Source organism: Athene cunicularia, assembly GCF_003259725.1.
Source record: "Athene cunicularia isolate RWA chromosome 4 unlocalized genomic scaffold, athCun1 chr4_part2, whole genome shotgun sequence".
Lineage (NCBI taxonomy): Eukaryota > Metazoa > Chordata > Aves > Strigiformes > Strigidae > Athene > Athene cunicularia.
This window is the reverse complement of record NW_020799099.1, coordinates 15,463,227-15,484,266: the sequence shown is the minus strand read 5'-3', so window position 1 is coordinate 15,484,266 and position 21,040 is coordinate 15,463,227. Positions and strand designations below refer to the sequence as shown.

The window sequence follows — 21,040 nt, the reverse complement described above, 5'->3', positions numbered from 1 at the left end:
CGGAAAGGTAAAGTGACTGCCATTCACAATGCAGCATGCCATTTCCTTCTTTGGTGTTGGCTGACTACTTTTGCTAGTTTTGTGGAAATGCTGCTTCTCAGTAACTCTGCAATTCAGCTGGTCACAGAAAAGCAATTGTTTTGGGTTCAGCACCCCAATCTCAAGAATATTACTTCCAGCTCTAACCACTTTGCCTGAGCACTGATTGCCAAGAGCTTTGCTGCATCAGAAAAACTTGGGGTTTTTCTTCTAAGCTACTGAATACTGATGACAACATTACTTCTAGGAATAGTCCAGTTGGTTAGTCTGAAGAAATCCTGACAACTTTAGAGGTATATTTTCATCATAGATTGATCTATATTAAACAGGTGAAGCTAAAATACGGCAGTCTTTTCCTGTCTGAATTAATATTATTTATCTGATGGTCCTGGTAAAATAAGAGTGATATGAAATACGAATGTTGTCATTTATTCATTGTGGATGCAGCAGTTCTCAACAGCCATGCAGCAGTACCCGCAAACCTTTCAGCCTTACATACTTATAATGTTTTCCTCTTTTGAATTGTTCTGCACCGAATAGGCTGTTCTTCTTTATCTTATGACAAAAGCTTTAGTAGCAGCTGAATGCTTGATCCACAGACCACTAGGATGTGTAGAATTTTTAATAACTGATAATTTCTGAAGGTATAATTGCTTTGTTGTGCAGTAGTGAACAGGTGCCTGTTATTGGCAGTAGAGGAAAAGGAATGTTGATGTCAACTGGTAGTTAATGTTTGCTGCCGGAACCTCTCGTAGACTTGAGATTAAGAAAAGTAATGTCCATTTCATATGCTCACACATTGACAACTAGTGTTTGGGACAGGTGTAAAAGTGCATAGCATGAAAGCCATATCCTGAAGCCTTAATCGGATTCTCCTCTTATTTTGCCTTTACTTTTACTAATATTTTCTACAATATTAGAAATATTTTTCAGTCTTTCTCCTATTTCGGAGTATCAAGCCTAAGTTAAATTGTACAGGTTTAAAAAAAAGTACTTAAGCATTCCCTGGAGAGAACATAATAGAGATACTTTCTTACCCAGGGACCTAATCTCTTTTGATTTCTGTGGGAGAAAAAAGAAATACACTTATTTAGAACTGCGTTGACAGTTAAGACGAGAATCTCTCCCTTCCATAAAATAGGCCTAATCCAATGGTTTTAATGCCGTCAATGGGAGTTTGATATTGACTTCGATGAGCTCAGGATCAGTTTCTCCTTCATGCCTGAAAGAAAAGATCTGTCACTCTGGTTATTTCATTCTGGAACGTGAAGATGAGCCTGTGATCCAGCAACCCTGAAGGAGAGCCCCTGCCCTTGGTCCACATGTTTTTCATCAATGAGCAGCTATGAGCATTGAAAATGTATACAGGAATAAGTGTCTTTGACTTATATGCCAACATACATAAGGTAGGACCTTCTATAAACCTCTCTCAAGATATAGAGATGATATAAGATTTATACTGTTTGGTTCAGGTATTTTATATATTTAGGCTTCTTCTTATGACACATTCTGCCTTGCCTCTCAGCCCAGTTCTAAAAAAGGCAGGCAAATGCAAACGCGCAAATGGAGAGGTTTCTTTAGCATTGGGAAACACATGCAAACTCTCAGAATAGATTTCCCTTGCCCCTCTCCCCTTACTAGAGTCTTGTTTCATTTTAGAAAACTGGGCACCTATGGCTAATTTTCAAAGCACTACCCAAGAGGTACGCCAAACCCTCTCCCACAGGCATTGCTGAGAAGGATTTGGGTGGGTACTTCTTTTTATAATTTTATCCTAATGCCCAGTTGATCTTAACTGCAATAGGATTGTCATATTGTACAGAATGGCCCTGAATTACTCTAATCTTTAATAAAGATTCTATAATAGGTTGGGGTGTATTTTATAGGTGGTGATTTTGGATTAGCTACAGTGTTCATTATTATTGTGGTTTTAGTCTGGTAATTTGTGATGTGACTTGAGAGTGTGAAGCTTTTTTTATATTGTGCATAAGGCAGTGAGTCTCAGAAGTGCTCTCTTAGTACTTTAAGCTAGCTGATGTGTTCTTACTCTTACTTGTGTGTTAATTCTAGTAAAGTCATGAAAGGCTTCTGTGTATTTTATCTCATAGCACTAATAGAAATTTTGTTATAATAAACTGAGTTTTCACTTTGAGAGATAAAATTTTCTACAATATAAAGATTTTTGGCAGAAATGCAGTATAAAGATTAACATATTTCCTTCGAAGGAAGTTTATTTTTGCTGTGCTTTTCTGTATAGAAGTAAACATATTGCATTCCAAGAGTAACAAGTGATATTTCAAAGTTTTCAGTTTTTTGCAACACCACTTGGCAAGAATATTGATCATTTCTGATGCAACTAATGTACAAACCCAAATCAATGTTCTCTTTTTCCTTCTATTTTGTGGACTGATTTATTCTCTCTATGTGTTTTTAGCAGTAATAAATTAACAGTTACTTTGCAATTTTGAATACTATCTCACATACAAAGGTCTTGGTGCACTTTATAACAACTATTAAATTAAGTAACCCTCATTCAGGCAAGAGGGAAGTATTGGTCCTTTTTATTATAAAAAGGTGAATAGTGAGGTGCACAGATCTTGCACAGTATGCCAAGACCACTTGGGAAGCCTGTGACAGGGATGTAGATAGAATGAAGTAATCTTTTAATACGCTGTGCATATGGTTATAGCATCCAGAGAATTTGTCTGTGCATCCATGGACATTTTAATTTACAAAGCCTAACTGTGCCTGACTTCACTGTTGATTTTCATGGTTTGTAAGTTGACAGCCTAGTGTAAGGCAAAGGCTGTGCCAACCAATGCATACTGGCAGCTATGGAGGAGGTAGCTGTATCTTTCAGGAATCTGTTTGTTCACTCTTCAGCTAGGCAGACATTGCTCGTTGCCGTGCAGCCAAGTAGATGTTTTGACAGAAAGTACTTGATTGTTAATGACCACTTTTCATTCTGTTTTTTTTGTTGCTTATACAATCACTTGTGTGCTGATCTGTTACAAAATGATTTTCCCTGGTCCTTAATGCTTAAGCCAGTGCTTAGTACTTGCTTGATCAGTCCCTGAGACCAAGCCTTTTTTTAGTTGTTTCATTTTCTTCAAAAACACTGTGGAAATAATACTATTTCTGACTCCTACAGGTAGTCTCAGGGGATTCCTGTAGTGCGGTAGTGTTTTACAGGGCTCCAGAGGTAAAGGGACTACTGTGAAGAACTGTCGCTCCCCTTTCTGAAATCACCATTGTCTCTTGAGTCTGAACTAGAGCCTCCATATTCACGCTCTCACCAGCAATACAGGATCTGTCGAAACTTTGGAATATGCAGAACCTTCACCTAAAAGTTAACTATAATGTGGGCTACTGTTTGTACTTATTATGCCTGCCTTTTTTCCCACTGCTCTTCTCTCCTTGTCCCTGTCTAGATGGAGAATTGACAGCTGTGGCCCCAAGCAGGGTGTGTTTGGTAGCTGCAGGATTTGGATGCCAAGTTCTGGGGTATCATGCTCACAGTGGCATTTTGGTCCGCAATAGGCTCTGGCATTGCAGCGCTCGCAGCTGTGAGGCTCTCTGAGGTGGCGTCGGGTCAAGCTGCCTCCTCCATGGCAGAGCCCCTTGCTGATCACTTGCCCCTTTCTGTACCAACTATTTCCTGATATAGTATAAGAAATCCATATGCCAGGACTCTTATGACGGCTGTGGATAGGGTCCAATGACCATATATTATTTTGCTTTAGATCTGTAGTGCACCTGTAACATTGTCTCACACAGCAAATGACATCACATCAAAAACTTGCACTTTTAGTGCAAGCTATTTTCATCAGTCTCTGGGCAAATTCTTCAGGAGTTTCTCAGTGCTCAAGTATTTATCAGTTAGGACACATTTGCTTTCGGAGATCTCTTGAATCTGTTCTACAAATTGTAGGGAAATGAACATTCCAGCAGTTAGCAATGTATTTTATTTCACCTGCTCTTGGTTGACCACTTCTTAAGTGATGGCACCAGCTGCATGGCCATGTACAGGAAAATGTTAAATGTCTGCAAAGAAAACGTGGCTTGCAGAGTGCTCAGGAAGTTATTGCCTCCTTCAGAGTGCTTGAGTCTGGCAGCAGCTGGAAGCATCCTGCAGTCTGCTCACAGGAGCTCAGTACCAGGCACTGACAACATCTCTGGTAATTCCAATCTTTTGAGTTCATCTCAGGTGCTTTTGCTGTGGAAAGCTGACTATAACAATGCCTGTTTCTACTTCTACTACTATTTATTGTCCATCTTTCTTGATTCTGCCTTTAAGATGTGATACACAGATGTAATGTTATGCAGCTATGATTTGAGCAGGTATGCCAGACTGGTGTAATAGATACACCAGGTAAAATGGGGTTAATCTGATGAAATTAATCCTATTGGTAAATACAGTGATTCTGTTCCACACAGCCAGAGAGGCAGCTGTAAAAGTGTTTATTTTCTAAAGAGCGTCATGATCACAAACCATCTGGAAAGGTCTGTAGTGGAGACAAAAGTTGGCTGAAAAATTAATTTTAATTATTCATCTTCTCAGTCCAGAACTCATGGGATAAAAAGTAAAAGTAGCAATACCTGTGGTAGATGGACTCCAGTTAAGAACTTACAGACTGATACTTAAAATCCTGATCTCTTACTGGTATCAGTGGAAATGTTGACTTCTCGGCAACTCTGAAAATCAGTGAAAACAGATTTCAGCCAGTGTCTTTGTTCTGAGAGATCTATTAGAGTGGCTGTTCTAAGATGTGTGCTAGAAATTATTTTACTGTGGGTGAAACAGAGCTATCCCTGGGATGGAAACACAGCAGAAAACCATGTGGAGGATACATTTTTTGACCCTGATAGTGAAGTAATGCCATACCTGTTACTAAGATCCTTTCTTAAATGTTCTCACGTAACAAGCTGCATAGACCTTATTCATGGTAACAAATTACTTGCTTTATCTTCAGTGTTATCTTCACTTCAGAGAGCCAAATGACTGTTTCAATGTGCTATTTTAACTACTTCTTTATGTCTGCTAACATAGAGGCCTAATGTAGTCATCTAACATTGATAAATGTCATAAGTCAGTAATGTGCTATGTGGCTACCCCAGAGTGTTTTGTTCTTGTTCTGTCTGAATACAAGAGAGAGCATGTTTAATTTTCTTTCTGGATCCTTCTTTGGATTCCAGTGTGGCCTAGCTGATGAAATAAGTATTCACTGTACAGCAACTGGTGAAAGGTGCCTGTCAAATGTTAAACATAAAACTGCTTTAAAAAGATAATATCGGTTATAATTAACAGTATGGTTTTAACATGGATTTTGTTTGTCTTTTTCTTATGATCAGATTGCAATAGGAAAAATTGTAACCTTAGCAGAAAAGACATGGGACTCAAACTGCCAAAAAAATTCCAGGGGGTATTTGTTGTAATTGCTGCTGTGAAACAAATTGAGACAACTGGAAGGAGATTACCAACAATAGCACTTGGTTTTCATAAAACTTCCGTGATTTAAAGCCCCACTCTTGAATTAATTTTAGTAATAAATTAAATTACAACATCCTGTCAACAAAATATTGTCTCCAAATTGTTGAAGAGAACAATGAGTGACATGCTTGAGGACAAAATCAGAAGGGTCATCATAGCTCAGGAGGAGGTTTCAGGCCTTCCTGGCTTTTCAAGATCGCTGGAATATGCCACTCTTTCATGCTGTGCTTCCCCCTGCTCTGCCCAACAGTCAATTTAATATCGCATAATGTCCCTTTTGTCAGAATTATACACAATACAGGATCAACCTGCTGAAATGATGTTAGCAGTACTGAATCAAGCACTGTCACGTCAGAAAAAGTATGGTGATCAGAGCCAGCCATCCCCGCAATGACCCTGTGATCAGGCTCCGGTAAGTGTGTGTAAGGCATGGCTTACAGAAATGTGTACTTCTCCTGAAGGTTATCAGAAATCCCTGGTATCATTGTAAAAAGTTGCTTGTGTCAGCTATGGTGTCAATATCTTTTCTGACAGAATAACATGTACATGAGCATGTTGACCCAGGGGATGGCAGATTTCCTGGGGCCATAGGGGACATGGAAACTGTTTTATGGGATCTGAGCGTTTCTCATTGCTCTGTGCTATTTCTACTAGAGATAGACACTACACATTTCCTACACTATTTCATTACACTCTTGCGTTTAGTCATTACGCTGTGTTGGTGGTAATTGGGATTGTAATGGTTAACCAGATTACGGTATGCCTAAAGCCAGAATCAAACTTTCAGAGGCTGACAGGAAAAGAAGTCCAAGTGCTGACAAGCTAGTGTGATGTATAGTAAACCAGAATAAAAACCAATATATGACTTAATGTGCTAATTAATACAATATAGATACTGAAAGCCCTGGGAATCTAAGGGAGAGCTTTGTTTCCTTCACAGTTTAGAAACAGCCAGAACATGCTGTCCTTGAACTAGATAACAGCAGCTCTTTGCCAAGGTGGGGAGAAGATCCTCTCCATTTGAATTGCTAGCTGGTCTTCACCAGCTTTGGCAAAGAAAGCCTTCCAAAGCTAGCTGAGATAGTGGGAAGTCCGAAAGACAGGAATAAAATATTTGTTGCTAGTTCATCAGTCTCTTGAGTCAGCAAGCAAAATTTTAGAGTCATTTCGTTGCATTTGACATACTGGGACAGATAATTTTAAGATAATTTGGACTGAACCTCTGGTGAGTCCTGCAAATGAGACTACTGTGCTATTTTATCGTATGAATATTAGACCAAAGTAAATTGCTGTACTTAATACCTGTAGGTGAGCACAATAGTTTCCTTTGTGGAAACACACTTGAACAATGCATGTGTAAATGAGAGACTAGAAGATTGGGATTAAGCCAGAAATTACTTCTGGGTTTTAATAGAAAAGGGAGAGCTTATTCATTTTGTCTCCTTCAGTGAGTTTGTCTGAGTCTGCCCTGGAAGAGGTCAGGGCTGTGCCAGGAGGGCCACCCTCACAGTCTAGCAAACACTGCTGGCGGTTGCTCACAAAGAAGTGACACATTCCTTTTCAGCTGGTTAGGTTGCATGCTCCTGGCTTGAACACTGAAGAAAACTGTGTGAGGAGGAACTGATGGCTGCAGAATTAGTAAAAGAGGTTCACGTGGAACATACCACAGTTCCTGGGCAGGATCCTGTAATCCTAGATGGGATGGCATCATACTGTGCTCTCACATTGGTTGCCCTTTTGTATTCCAGGGGACTATTTGGAGAAGCAAATGCTCTTTGGCATGAGTCTGGCCCTGCATAATTTACATTACTGTTATTGTATTTTATAGCATGCAGAATAGAGACTCGATTCTGAACAGAGTACATGGAAATGTGTCTGCCATTTGTCAGCCCAGATTTAATTAGTTGCATTAGCTGTAGCAGTGAAGATTGGGAGAGCAGAATGTGCCTACACACAGGCAGAATCATCATGAAACAGTTGCTTTTAATGGAGAGTGTCCCAATTTCTAATCAGGTTTCATGCTTCTTATTTTCTGACAGCGCAAGTCTGGACTCTTATCGATTCAGACGAATATGGGGGGCGAAATTCCCAGAGACAGAACTTGTACAGCTGTAGGTTGCTGTCTGATGCTGCTGCTGTATCCAGCTGTTGTATTACTCTTTATTCTAGCACAACACTGAAAAAATTAAAAAAAAAAAAAAAAAAAGGAAATGAAAAAACATCAGAACCAGAATGCATCACAGAAGTTTGCTCAACAAAGCCTGGCACAATCAACCATTTGAACACCTGCTTAAATCTCAGCACATTCAAAATTCAGCAAATCACTTATGCTTGTGCTCTAGAGCTTTCCTGGTCTGGGCCAAAGGACAGGGAAAAAAGAGATTTTTTTCAATGTTGGAAGAATTATGAGCTTAATGCACTTGGAATTTCTCTAGTTTATATACCTCAGCAAAACAGGCGTAAAAGAGCACTGCATCACAACAGTAGCCTTTTACAGCACTGCTGTGTGCATACAAATGACTGCAACATGAGTGAGAGATGCAGACTCAGAACATGTTGCCTTGGTTTCTGACAGTGGGTATTTTCACAGAAGTGCAGAAGGGCCAAATTCAGACCTGAGAGAGATGGTTGCAACTTTGAAATCATAATTGTAAACAGATACCCCTAGATCTGAACTTCACCTTAAGTCAATTTGTTTTTCCAGTTGAAATACATTGGAGAAACCAGAGGGATTTTTTTTTCCCCTTTTGCATTAAACATTTTGATGACAAAGTTTGTTTAAATATTGAATATAAAATATTAAAATGAATGCCACTAATCGTGATTGAGCAAGCATGGTATAAACCTGCCTATAATCTCTGAGAAATAAAATTTAGCTGGCATGCCACAGGTACTTCTCAAGCAGGAGGGGCTGCTTTTCTAAATAGACTGTATTTATTATGGGTGGCTGGGTATCTGCATTCTGGCTCAGTTCCCTGTAGTAAGGAACTGACCACATTACTATTTGCAAACACAGGGTTCACTCAAGTGGTACTAAAAAGAGAAGAGGTGGGGCAAGCAGAGCTTTAAAAAGAAAAGAGGAGTCCGTCCAAGTTTGTATGTAAAAAGCAACTGCGTTTTGGAGAAGGACGGTACCTGGAGATCTCGCTCCCTGTACTCCACTGAGGGCTGTGGTGAACAGTTTTCCAAATTCGCTACTTTTAAGATTGAAACAGCAGCTTTGCTCGTTGCGAGGAAATTTGCAATGATCCTTGCAAGCATTGCTTTTAAGCTGTGTTAAATTTGTGGCAAGAGTGTCAGGCATTTCATACTTGCCTTCCAAAAAAGAAAAAAAAAAAAAAAAGAAAAGAAAGAAACGAAAGAGAGAGAGAGAGAAAAACGACGTGTGTGGGGAAGAAATCTCCCAGGAATTTCTTCAAGGTTGTAGTTAGACACAGTAAGGGCTAAAGTGACAAGAAAAGCAAGCCAAAGATAAAAACTTGGTATTGTGATAAGATGTCTGAGTGTAAAGTGGGAGATTGCAGAAACCTTTTGGGATTACAGATGCTCATCTGTCCTGGATATGACTGAATACAAGCTAGTTTTTCTCTAGTGACAGCTCAAAAAACCCTCAAGATTATGTTTTTCTTCTTTGTTGCTTTTTCAACTGTGGTTTTTAAAATTGGTTTTGTCAGCCTCTCAGCTCTGCAGCACTGGAACTGTCCTAATGGATACAGATTAAAGACTGAAAACTCTGCTTGTATAGGTAAGTTGCTGACCATTCACAGATTAAGAAAACTGCATTTTTATTCTCTTAATTGAGCTTTACGATTTTCAAAGAGGTTTTTTACATATTGCTTTTGTGTTGTATTGGTAGAACTGATAAATCAGCTTCTCGATATCTGTTGCTTCTCATAATGAACAGACCTTATTTTATTTAGTTTGTTTTTCAGAAATCAGTCTCTTGTCTGTCAGTTCAACTATCAGAAAGCAGGATAAACTTTTATATGGTCATTAAGAGATCTGAATTTTTTCCTAGTTACCAAAATTCCTTACCACAGCTTTAATGTCTCTGTATTTTCAATACATGTGCATGCACGTATTCATGGTTCTATATATGTAAAATTTGTATATAGGTGTATTTTTGTATTTCTGTAACATCTGGAAAGAGTATTTTAATGATTATGTATTAGTATTATACTTAGATGTGGGCTAGATAACTTTAAAAACTACTCTTTCTATGTTAATTGGTGCATGTGGATATGCATGCTTATATTTCATAATACGTCTCATACAATACAGGAATCGCAGGTGTGTTTGATACTGTAGTACTAAAGTCTGGGTGAAATGTATGACACTAATGTTAGTATAATCACCTTTAGTGATTTGGGACATGTAAAATGCAGGTTCCTATTCTTTACAAAGTATAAGACAAAGAATGACAGAACCCTTCTCCCTACCCTGCTACCTTGAAGTCCAATTATTTTTTATTTTTTTTTTTTTTAGAAAGCCAGAGCCAGTGAATTTGTAGGTTTTGCAGTAAGGAGATGAGGAAATACTCTGTAAGGATTCAAGCAAACAGATGTAATACTTGAAATTTATGCTTTTGCCTTAGATTGCTTGGGCTTCAGCAGCTCTGACTCAGTTCTTGACATGATTCCAGTGATTTAATAACAGGTGCCTCCTCTGTGCATTCTGCCAAGAAATACCATCTTGTAAGCAGAAAATAGAAGCATGTTAAATGTTCTTGTATTGAGAGAGGAGGAGCTAGGCATGTTTTGTGTACAAATGATAAACCTGCCCAAAGGTTTATCTGAGAGGCAAACACACCTAGGGGGCTTTCACACTGATGCTTGAATTCAAATGTGAAGCATACCCCTGAATTGAATCCCCATACTTCACATTGTGGAACACTCTCAAAGTGCACAGACTGGATTGTCTTTAGGCCAACCTAAACCAGAAGCTGTTCCCATATGAAAGCAACTATCCTTTCCACTGTTGACGGCCATTCAGTCCATGGGACCAGACTAGACCTGGTTCTCTGTAACCTCAACCTGATGTCTATGCAGCATGTGCCATCCTCAGCAGCTATTGCACTTTGCACAGCCTCTCCTATAGGTGTGTGCTATTTGCTAATAGGTATGTAGCTTCCATAAGCTATTTAGGATGTACAGGAGTTATGACTTCTGCATTACTGGGTTATCCAACGAAGAGCTCACATATGACAGGAGAATCCTCCTGGCATGAAGGGACTTGCTTGGCTAATGAGTCAAAAAGCACTCTAAATATTGACATTCAAAAGGCTGCAAAGATACACTTTTTATTTCAGTCGATATATTTCAGATATTGCTGTACAGCTCTCTTCTACTAATGGAGATATGACCTGCCGTGTGTTATGTCTTTTCTGTTGAAAATTAGATACATTAAGCTGCTGTATGAATGGGGGGGAGGGGGGGGAACGACTCTAAGTGAAACACCAAAACAGAATAACTGGTGGCTCAGCAAACTCTGCAAGAAATAGTAATAGAGTAAGTCTTTTGTGTAAGAGCTAATGTTACTATGACATACTCCGAGCAGTTCCATGTAATAGAATAAATGAGAAATGAGATGTGCTAAGATATCTTTTTAATTAGAGACCACTGGATTACAGGGGATTAAGGAAAAGTGAAATTTTGACATGAAATGTAAGACTCAAGGATGCTTTAGTGGTACGGATTTCCTCTGTTCTTTCCTCTGTGCTGGATACACAAGTCATGTTCTGACCGGAAGACTGGATTTATGATATTCTAGTTCATTAATTATGCAAAATAGAATGTGCAGTGGAAGCAAGTGGTAGGAAGCTGGAGGCAGGCTTTGAAGGTAATAGTGGGGATAAAAGTGGTGAGTGGGAGACATGACTCATACCACTGAACTGTGAACAATGACAGCAAGCTGAACTGTGGCTTGGTGACCATTCCTGATGAGCTGTAATAAATGTACCAATTATAAAATGTTCTTTATCATCAGTGACTGTGGTGGCATCCTGCCAGCCATAAGGACTACCCTGAATTGAGAATGTGTCTGTACTCTGTTAGGAGACTTACAAGTGACACGTAATGGAAAGTGTGTAGGCTTTTCTTACTTCCACTACAGTTGAAGGTCTAGGTCGTGAAATAGCTCACTTCTTAATTAGTTCCTTTTATTTCTAGGGATATTCAAAGATCAAAGACCTTCTCATCCTGTGTGGAAGGTTAATGAAATCTAACCCTAAATGTCTCACATAATTTTATATAGTTATTTTAAGAGAGATTATTTGAATCCTGACTTGGTATGCCAAGAGAGGAGAGGCCTTTCAGAGGGGCTGTATGTCCCACAACAGCAAGGTTTATTAGAGAGAAAGTATGGGAGAACAGATCATCAGGTTAGAACGAGACTAGTCTGGTGAAGGAACATACCAATTTATGGCAAGTTATGGTAGACTTGCAAGCATCTCTGCAATTTTTTACTTTGCTATCTGGATTTAATAATTTCTTTTAAACTGATGTCAAGACTGAGGACTCAGTTACCTTTAAATAACTCATCTTTCTTAGATTCCAGTGAAAACATAGAACCATCTACCTCTAAAGCAAAATGGTCTGGGCTACACAGGAGTGATTATTCCTACAAGGTAGGAACATGTGCATAGTTTGCCCTGGGAGAGCTTTAATTCCTAACATATTTGACCATGTAAGCATACATGGTACACCAGGGGATGGATCTTATGCTTGTTGAACTCAGTTATCTGTGCCCTCCTGAAGTACCGCTTTAACCACAATATTTTTTATTCTCTCTTAGTGTATAGATGCTTTCCCCACTTGAGACCAAAAAGTTTCCCACATAACACTGTTTATCTGAAGAAGCCTCTAGAGGAGCCCCTTGCATTACCAATTTTAGACTAGATACTAGTGCCTGTTAGTCTTGGGCTGCCCTAGGTAAATATGTTATGTTCTGAATACTGAAGACTTAAGGTGTACTCTGGCTTCAGGGCTGACTTTTAATACTTACTTTGTAAGTTTAAAAAGTGAAGGAAGATAGTTATTTTAAAAATCCTGAACTATTGTAGAAAAGTTTTTGAAGAAGGCAAAACACAACCCATATTATTGAAGTTTTACTTAATTGTAAGTTCTTAAATTCTGCACATCTCTACTAACTTCTGACATTTACTGATCAGACCTTGTCACTTCTTCAGGGTAGCATGCTGCACATTCCTACAGAGCTACAGCCTGCAACTGAAGGTGACAACTGTGGCTATCTAGGTCAGCTCTTTTGGTCAGATGCTTCTTCCTGTATCTTAAGCTTTTCTCTTTTCTTTCTTACTGTTCACCACTCTCCTGCCATGGAGCACTGCTGATGTGGAATTTTAAGATATTCCTCTTTGTAGTACATCTTTAAATTCACCTTAATTAGCTAAATCCTGGCTTCACTTCGCTCCATGCAGCCTTCTGAATACACACTGTTAATATTTGTGTTTTATTCTGAGAAATATGTCTAAAGCTTGCTAATTCACAGCTATCCTTTCTTTGCAAGCATCACACATGGAGCAGTAAGAGCCAATGAAATGGGAAACTGTGTTGTCTACCTGTGTCATGACATAGGGATAAACCTGTTGAGATCCCGCTGTAACCCTCTGTATTTCAGAAGAGCTGCAGTTGAGACATGTTTGTTTCCTTGTTTTCAGTAGCTGTCATCCAGCTAGCTCCCTTTATATTATACTTCCTTGTGGAAAGATACTTGAAAATATTGTTACTAAATAGTAGTCAGGAATTCTTAAATGTGGGTCTGAATCCACAGACCAATTTACGAGGATTCCCATTGAATTCTCTGGAAATTGGATCCAGCTGAATGTGGACAAATACTATCTTCAGCTGTAAAAACTTACATCAAAATAGGAAGGAGGCAAATATGTTGCAAGAAATTACAAAAATGTTGTCACACATCACATGAAGCTTAATCCTGAAGAGGGCTAAGGGGCAGATTCCAGGACCAATTAGCAATACAGCAAGACTCAGAATTGTTTTGCTCAGTGGAAAATAGTAGATATTAATTTTATGTTCTGTTTTTTAGCAAAACTGACTACTTTCTAGTACCTAATTTGAAACCTGATTTTAAAAGGAGCTGGATGATGGTATTTGTTGGTGCCTTTCAAAGAGGGCCAGATGATAGCCTCATGAACTGTACCTTTGAAAGGCAAGTCAATGACAGTGTGTTGGAAGTTGCATGATCCGGGAAGTAGAGATCCATTTTGTAGTTACTAATTTACACATAGAATTTATTTCAAAGACAAAATCAAAATATATTTTTTCCATTCTAGTGCCCAAATCCTTGAGACCTGAGTCCAGAAAGGTAGAAAATTAAAAATATTGTAGTCCCTTGAGATCTTTTTTGCCATTTCTCTTCAAGAAGTCTACAATTGTTTTCTGACTTTTATTTCAATTTAAAATTTGTTTCTACTTGATTAAATCATATGATTGCTCTTGCTGTCATATCTGTGATACGGTCACCTCTGTGGCTCTGGACTGGAAGAGTCCAGGAGTTGATAATCACCTTATTGTATTCACATTGTATTTCTTATGATAGTATTTGAGCATTTCACAGCCTCTATCCTCTCAAAATTTGTGGTTGTACTTTAAAACTCATGTAAAATTAGAGAGACAAGATACTGAGCTATGCCTCATCTATTTTATTATGACCTACTGATAGATGGAACATCTTTTTCCATTTCTGGCTATCTTCTTTTCTTTTAGCTGTATACTTTTAACAAAGTAGATAAAAGGGATGGGCATCTTTCTTTGTAACCCAGATGAAATTTCATGTTCAACCTTGTTGAAAAGATTTTTTTCAACAAGGTGTTGGCTAGATATAGTGGATTAAATTAATCCCCAGTCCAGCTCCACAGGAAACAAATTTGAGTGAGGTTATTTGAATGTGTGTATCTGCACATCTATATTTTATGTGTATAATGTATGTATTTGGGACTGTAATGAAACACAAGTTCTGGCTCACTGTAGTTTCTCTGTATCCCTGCCAGGCATACTAATGCTTCACCTTCTGCAGTCAGAGCACTTCTCAAGACTCTCAATAAAGTAGCATATTTGTATGCAAAGTCATTGAGAGCTGCCAACATCATGATGACATGATTCATCGTTTTTGCTGATTCTCAAAGCATTTTTTGCATAAAGAAGCCTTTGAGAACTGAGCAGGACCTCATTCTTCCTTTCAGGGCTGGCTGTCAGGGCACTGCAGACAGCTTTTGTGTTCACTAAGCTGATTTCTTTCACAGGATAAAGTTCCCACTGGGGGATGTGGTTGCCAGGACACGTAAAAAAGCTACACCAGGATGCAAATCTGCGCTTCGCTTTAGCATGAAGAGTGCAGGTGAAGGCACTGCAAGTTACACCTGATGGATGGCTTTATGATCGAGTTCTAAACCTGAAGAAACAGCCTTTGTTTTGTACTCTGAGCAAAGAAGAGAGCATGTTAAGCGTAGGACCCTATTCCATTGTTAGCGCTGTAAAAGCTGAATGTTCACAGTGCTGAGGCATTTTACAATAGCGCTGTGTCTGTTGGTGCTTCCTGTTTACTGCTGGAAGGGGCATTCTCTGGTGGCCGAGATGTCTGTATCGCTGTGCCCTTCATCTTTTATTGGGCAGTTTTTCTTCCACTGTAGCCTTTCTTCAGCTAGGGCCACTGCCCACTTTTCAGTATGTGTGGGATTTGCTTTATCATGTGAACTTTGATGGTGATGCAAATAGGCGGATTGATAACCCTGAAATCTTCAAGTGCAATTACTGGGGAGGCTGTGTAAATTCTTGTAGCCCGATCAATCAGTGTGCTCTTTCTTAGAGAGTCAGTTTTGTACACTCATATAAAGCTGGAAAATCCATCCTGTAAATAACAGGTCATTGTCCAGTTACCTTGGTACATAGCTCAGTCAACTGTGCTTGGTTAAAGCATGTCTTTGCAGTCTGATCTTGAATTGAGAATATGCACTGATGTTTTTTCACACCTTCACAGTTTTCTTGGTAGTTAGTTCCCTTAGAGAATCACACTTCCTCTTAAAATGTGAATTTAATGTCTAAATTTGATTTCCCTGGCTTCAGTTTTCAGCCATCAGTCCTTGCTAAATCCTTCCTTTAAAAGATTATAGTGTCCTTTCGAAAAACTGGTACTTTTTCTTTGTGAAGATATTTATATACTGTGATCAATCCTTCTCCCAAGATTCTTTCTGATAATGTAAAGAGACTGAGGTCTTTAAGTGTTTCACAGAAAGGTACTTTTCTTTATCTTTAAATCAGACTTTTATCCTTTTTTATATGCACTTTCTAACTTTTCAGGATCCTCTAACAACTTATATCTGAGAAATACAAGTAGCATGCCAATATAGTTTGACCACTGCTATATACGGAAATAAAATTATTTCTGCACTGTCATTCATATGTGTTGTGATTTGAATTTTCTTGCCCTGTAACATGTTAAGAGGTCAACTTTCTGTCCAGTATGAACACAAATCCTTTACAGAGTAAGCAGTCTTCCAGATACCATCTGTAGGTCAGGCTGATCTTTCTTATTCTTATGTGCTTTTCATTGTGATTGAATAATAGTTCTTTCATCAGTGTATCACATTGCTTTAGCAATCTTACATCGACACTGTTGCCTTTATCACCCATACTTGTGATTTCCTCAGTGAAATAACATCTTCTTTATTTAACAAACCACTATTTTCATAAAAGTGTATCTACTAACATCAACTACACTATAGCCTTTATCAACAGTCTTGCATCTGATTTTGTACTGGTGGCTAGATCAGATTAACTGTCCAGCTTAATCAGACAGTTACTTAATTTGAAAACCAGTGCATCAAGGAGAGATACAGTGTTCTTGCCTGCAGACTCCTTAATGTCTCTGCTAGCACTGACAGCCACTGTGACAATGAGCTGAGGTCACCAAAGCCCTCCTGTATGGGCTATCAAAGATCCCTTTAGTTTTAATGACATCCAGGCAATGTTAACCAGGAGTAGCTAGTTTAAAATTGCAACCTGGAACTCATGGTTTCTTTAGCTCATTAAACTTCTAAGCCAGTCAAACCATTCTAGAAGGGATTTGGAGGAGTTACTCCTTTAATGCTGTGGAGAATGGCATGTACATCCCTAGTACGTGTGTGAAAATATGCTCCTGAAAGCTGATTGTTTGAAGAAGATTGGGTTAGATTGCTTTATGGAATTATGTTGCTGAAAATGCTTCTGCTTTACCTTAATAATCTGTTTAACAGAATTCAGTTGCATGTGCTTTGATTACACTTCATACGTTGTCAAATTAGTTCATCTGCTATGTGGAATATAACATTGTGGGAAAAAAATATGGAAACATTCCCTAATCTGTACAGACATGCTAGGTGGCTGTAAAGCATCGACATTCTTTTTGAACAACTTTGATACTTGACGCAGAACCCCTAAACACTTCCACTGCAGGTGTTTTTTTAAAGCAGTTAAAGGATACAAGTTCCCAGGCCCATGGTTTGGATTGCTTAGATCTCCCTAGGTTACTGAGAGAGAAAGTTTCTTTCAAAGTCCTGGTGTGAGTTGGTTAAATTGCAGTTTCTTGTAGTTATCATGAGGTGCCATTTCTGACCTTCTTTGAACCAGGGGAATCCTCACCAACAGTCACAGACCATCTGAAGCACTGTAGTAATTTGCACTTGATTCAAATGATCCTCTAAGATAAGTTATCCAAGGAGAGGCTCTTCTTCTGTTGCCCTAAATTCTTGAACAGGAATACAGAAAAAAATAAATAAAATATTGTAAGCTATGTTTGGAATAACTCAATACATATATGTAGTTTTGGTTACGAACCAACGTTCTTTAGTGACCTAATAAAATGTGTCTCTTTAAAATAATTTGTGTTGATTTCCTTTTTCCTGCGTGTGAAAAGTCAGACAATAAAGCCCAGAACAAAAGCCACTAACATAAAATATATCTTGGGCAGGGAAAAAGCCTTAGACCTACTCTCACAGTGGTTATGTAAGAAATATACCAGGCTATGTTACTGACAGATGTCAAGCACCTCGGGAAGTTAGATGCATTTGTTTTCAGTAGGAACTGAAGTTTATCTGAATTTCCTGGGACAATTGTCCATGGCACCGCCAAAGGGGTTAATTTCTTTCCCCCTTAGTGTAAAATATGCTCCTCAGTGGTGACCTTTTTTTGAAAAATAAAGTCCTTAATTTAGGACTTAATTAATAGTTACTGCCTCAAGCCCTGATAAAACACCATAAATACATTAAATATCTTTCCATCCCTAAATGCCCTAGCCTAATCTACCAGTTAAAAGACCAGTTTCTAATTAGTTTGCTTGTTGCCTTGGCTTGAACTTGTTGCTGTCAGAATATAGTGGAGTTTTTAGTGATTTGTATGTGTTTTTGAGATTCAACTCAAACCAAAATGAGCTCAATGTGGAAATCAGTGCTGTGGCAATCTGTTTGCTGTTTTGCAGAGTTTGTTAATTTGCTGGCAAAGTTCTGACTGTGGAAAGTGGGATGATGGTAGAAGGAAGCAGCTGCAGGCAACATTTGCATAACAAATGATAACACAAATCACAGAAATGAAGTATGAGACAAGTCTGTTCCCTGTGTTTGGGCAGAGACCAGAGTACCCAGACACTAGAGAGAATGGTAATTTCTCTAGACGGTCTCCTAAAAAATTTTTTTTCGAATCACTGTGCATGTGACAACAGACAAAACAATAATTCTGAAACCAATGCATGAAGCAATACAGCCATCCTCTCCTTTTTTAATGACGGGATATTAAATTTTGCGACCAATTTCTTAGATAGCCATGTCAAGGGTATTTTTGCTCTTCGCTGGTTTTGCTAGCTGGATTTTCCTGACCCATTCAAAAACATGTTTCAGATATCGATGAATGCCTTGAAGGTGGCTTGGGAACCTGTGGCCAAACATGTATCAATGTTCCAGGGTCCTACATCTGCTCCTGTTTGCCTGGCTACACTTTGGATATTGACAGACGGTCTTGCTATGTGAACGGTAAGGTCATTTTCTGTTTTGGTGAATAAAAAAGAGCTTTAGAGATTTAGTTAACATTATTTTTCAAAGTGAACCATGTCTGGCTGGTCCCTACTGAACAGGTGCTCTGATTTGCTGATGGAAAAACTGCCTCTTCTACTGTGTGGGTAAGTGGCAAGGCCAAGAGTGGGTGCCACAGAAGAGTGATGGTGAAGAATGGAAAGTATGGTGGTGGTAAGATGAATGAACATATGAAAACAAACAACTTAACCAGTGACTTCCTGTTTAGTAGATGTATTCTCTCTGTGTGCTCAGAACTGTAAACTCCCTTATCCCATCCTTACTGCTTCCAGGAAAACACAGTGGTACACAAGATTTTGTTACCTTTGCCTCTTTCACTCAGTTGGCGTTGATGTCTTTGCAGTGTGTTTAGGTTCTAGGGACAATGCTGTGACATCATAAGCAGGAAGCCCTTAGTTTTGGTTTGTTCCATTGACAATTTTGTAATAAACATGAGTGTTACTGTGAGTTCTTCCTCTCCCTTGCTCCACCCTGAATGTATAAATTGAATTTTAATGTGTAAGATGCATTTAAATTTTAAAAGCTTTTAGCCCTTCCAAGGGGAAAATATCCACAGTTGTGGCCTTTGAATAACCTTCATTTTGTCCTCAAATGATGTTACCCAGGGAGAAAAATCTAGTTTGATTTTATTGATAGGTTTAACCCTGTATTGCATCTAAAGTACGAGGTGGGAGTCCTCTGAACTTCACTTCTCCCCTCTCATCTCTCCACCTTGGTTTCCTGAATGTCTGGTTTTGGTTCCTGTCTGGGATATGCTACAGCTCCCTTCTCATCCAGGAGCTCAAGTTTTCTTTTTCTGACTAGTATTTACCTGGGACTCTTGCTAATGCAGAGAAGGGATGTGACAGGGAATGTTTCTGACCCAAGAAGTAGGAGATGTACTTGAGTCCCTGTGCATGTAGCCTTTGGGACCATGAACATAACCAGAAGTATTCTGTGTAGCTCCCAATTTGACACCAGCACAATTACTTCAGTCATCTCCTAGAATCATTGTTATTGATAGCAACACGTGACTCACAAAAACCCAAGCTGGATTTTTTGTAATCCTGCCTAAATATCTCTAGCCCCTTAAATAGAAATTTTAATTTCTTTTAATCAAATGTTTTGTAAACTCTTCACTTCTGAACTGAAGTGAAAACAAACATGTTACCTCACAGTGATATTTGTGCACAGGTACCTCTCAAAGAACAATCCTACCTTAATAGGGGAGGACTTAAACATTTTTTAATGTTATCACTAGCATTTATAGCACCAGTAGAAAGTGACTGATGGGTCAAGAGCTGCTGTGATGGATTAGGAACCCTTATGTTAGCTATAAAGCCTTCTGTAGAGGGTACGCCAAGTGAAATACCCTCATGTTTTAAAGACAGAAATCTCTTCGATGCAGGTGTTGTTTACCTCTTCATTAAACCCCTGATAAAATTAAGTTCCAAATCTGACTGGTGCCTCTGCTATCAAAGTTAGTTTTGTTCAGTCCTTGTTTCATTTACAGCTCTCTTTCATGGGTGCCTGGTAGGAAATCCATAGAGTGGAAAGGACAAAACTTAAAGTATATAAATGCTCTTGGTCAACTAATTGGCAAAAATGCAGGCAGTACAGCTGTTAAATTCCTGAGATAAATTTTGCTACACCTTGCTACACTTCACCATTCATTTAACATTTACATAAAACAAGTGTTCGTAATTTAAATATTCTCACATGGGGTTGCTCAGTGAAAATAGCAGCAGAAAAAGGGGAGTCACTAAAATCCTAGAAGTAGCTGTTATAACTAGATGATAGCTTGAAAACTTGAGATACAAACCAGTCTGTTAGTATAGAAAGAGTGCTGATCATCTTCCTTGTGAACAGAAGAAAATTACGCCTTGGGTAGGTGCTTGTCAGAACTTTCTTCATTTGGAGAACTCAAAATTGGTCTAATTTGTCTGCTGTGAAAGGAATTGAATCAACTAACCTTGAAACCATGACGAAGGTGGAACATCTGGCTAAAATTTGTAGAATTGATGTCCGTTGAGTTTAAAGCCTCAGGTTTCATGCTAATAATAAAAATTTTTTTCAAAAGGTTGCAAGACTGGTCAATAAAACCAGTTTAATTTTCAGAAGTATATGTACAAGAAAACTGAGGATAATATATCTTTGATGACATCCATCCCTGATAAATGGAGAGTTGCTTCTGCATTGCAGGAAGATCAGTTCAAGTGATTGGACAGGGTTGAAAGCTGTCATTCTGTTGGATCTATATCAATAATTACATTTCAGAGTCACTTGGTTAGAGCATTACTTGTATGCCATGATCTGTTGTTTCAGGCAATCATGTTATAAATCCCCATCATTACCATCACAATGGGCTTTATTCTTTGAATGTTGCTTTAGTGGTAAATTAAAGACTAGGCTGTATATCTCCCCCCCCCCCCCCCCCC

At 38.7% G+C, this 21,040-nt stretch overlaps 1 protein-coding gene across 2 annotated transcripts in view; it reads left to right on the top strand.

Annotated features, from left to right (window-relative positions):
* Positions 1-8,571: 8,571 nt before the first annotated feature.
* Positions 8,572-21,040, top strand: part of EGF (epidermal growth factor) — a 58,799-nt gene continuing 46,330 nt past the window's right edge. Inside the window, exons 1-2 of one of the 2 annotated variants that reach the window (XM_026848005.1) lie at positions 8,572-9,275; positions 18,432-18,563. In XM_026848005.1, the coding sequence (XP_026703806.1) occupies positions 9,149-9,275; positions 18,432-18,563 (259 nt within the window). In that variant the 5' untranslated portion in view covers positions 8,572-9,148. Of the gene's footprint in view, positions 9,276-18,431; positions 18,564-18,688; positions 18,777-21,040 lie in introns of those variants that run through there. The other variant, XM_026848007.1, reaches the window with a different exon arrangement.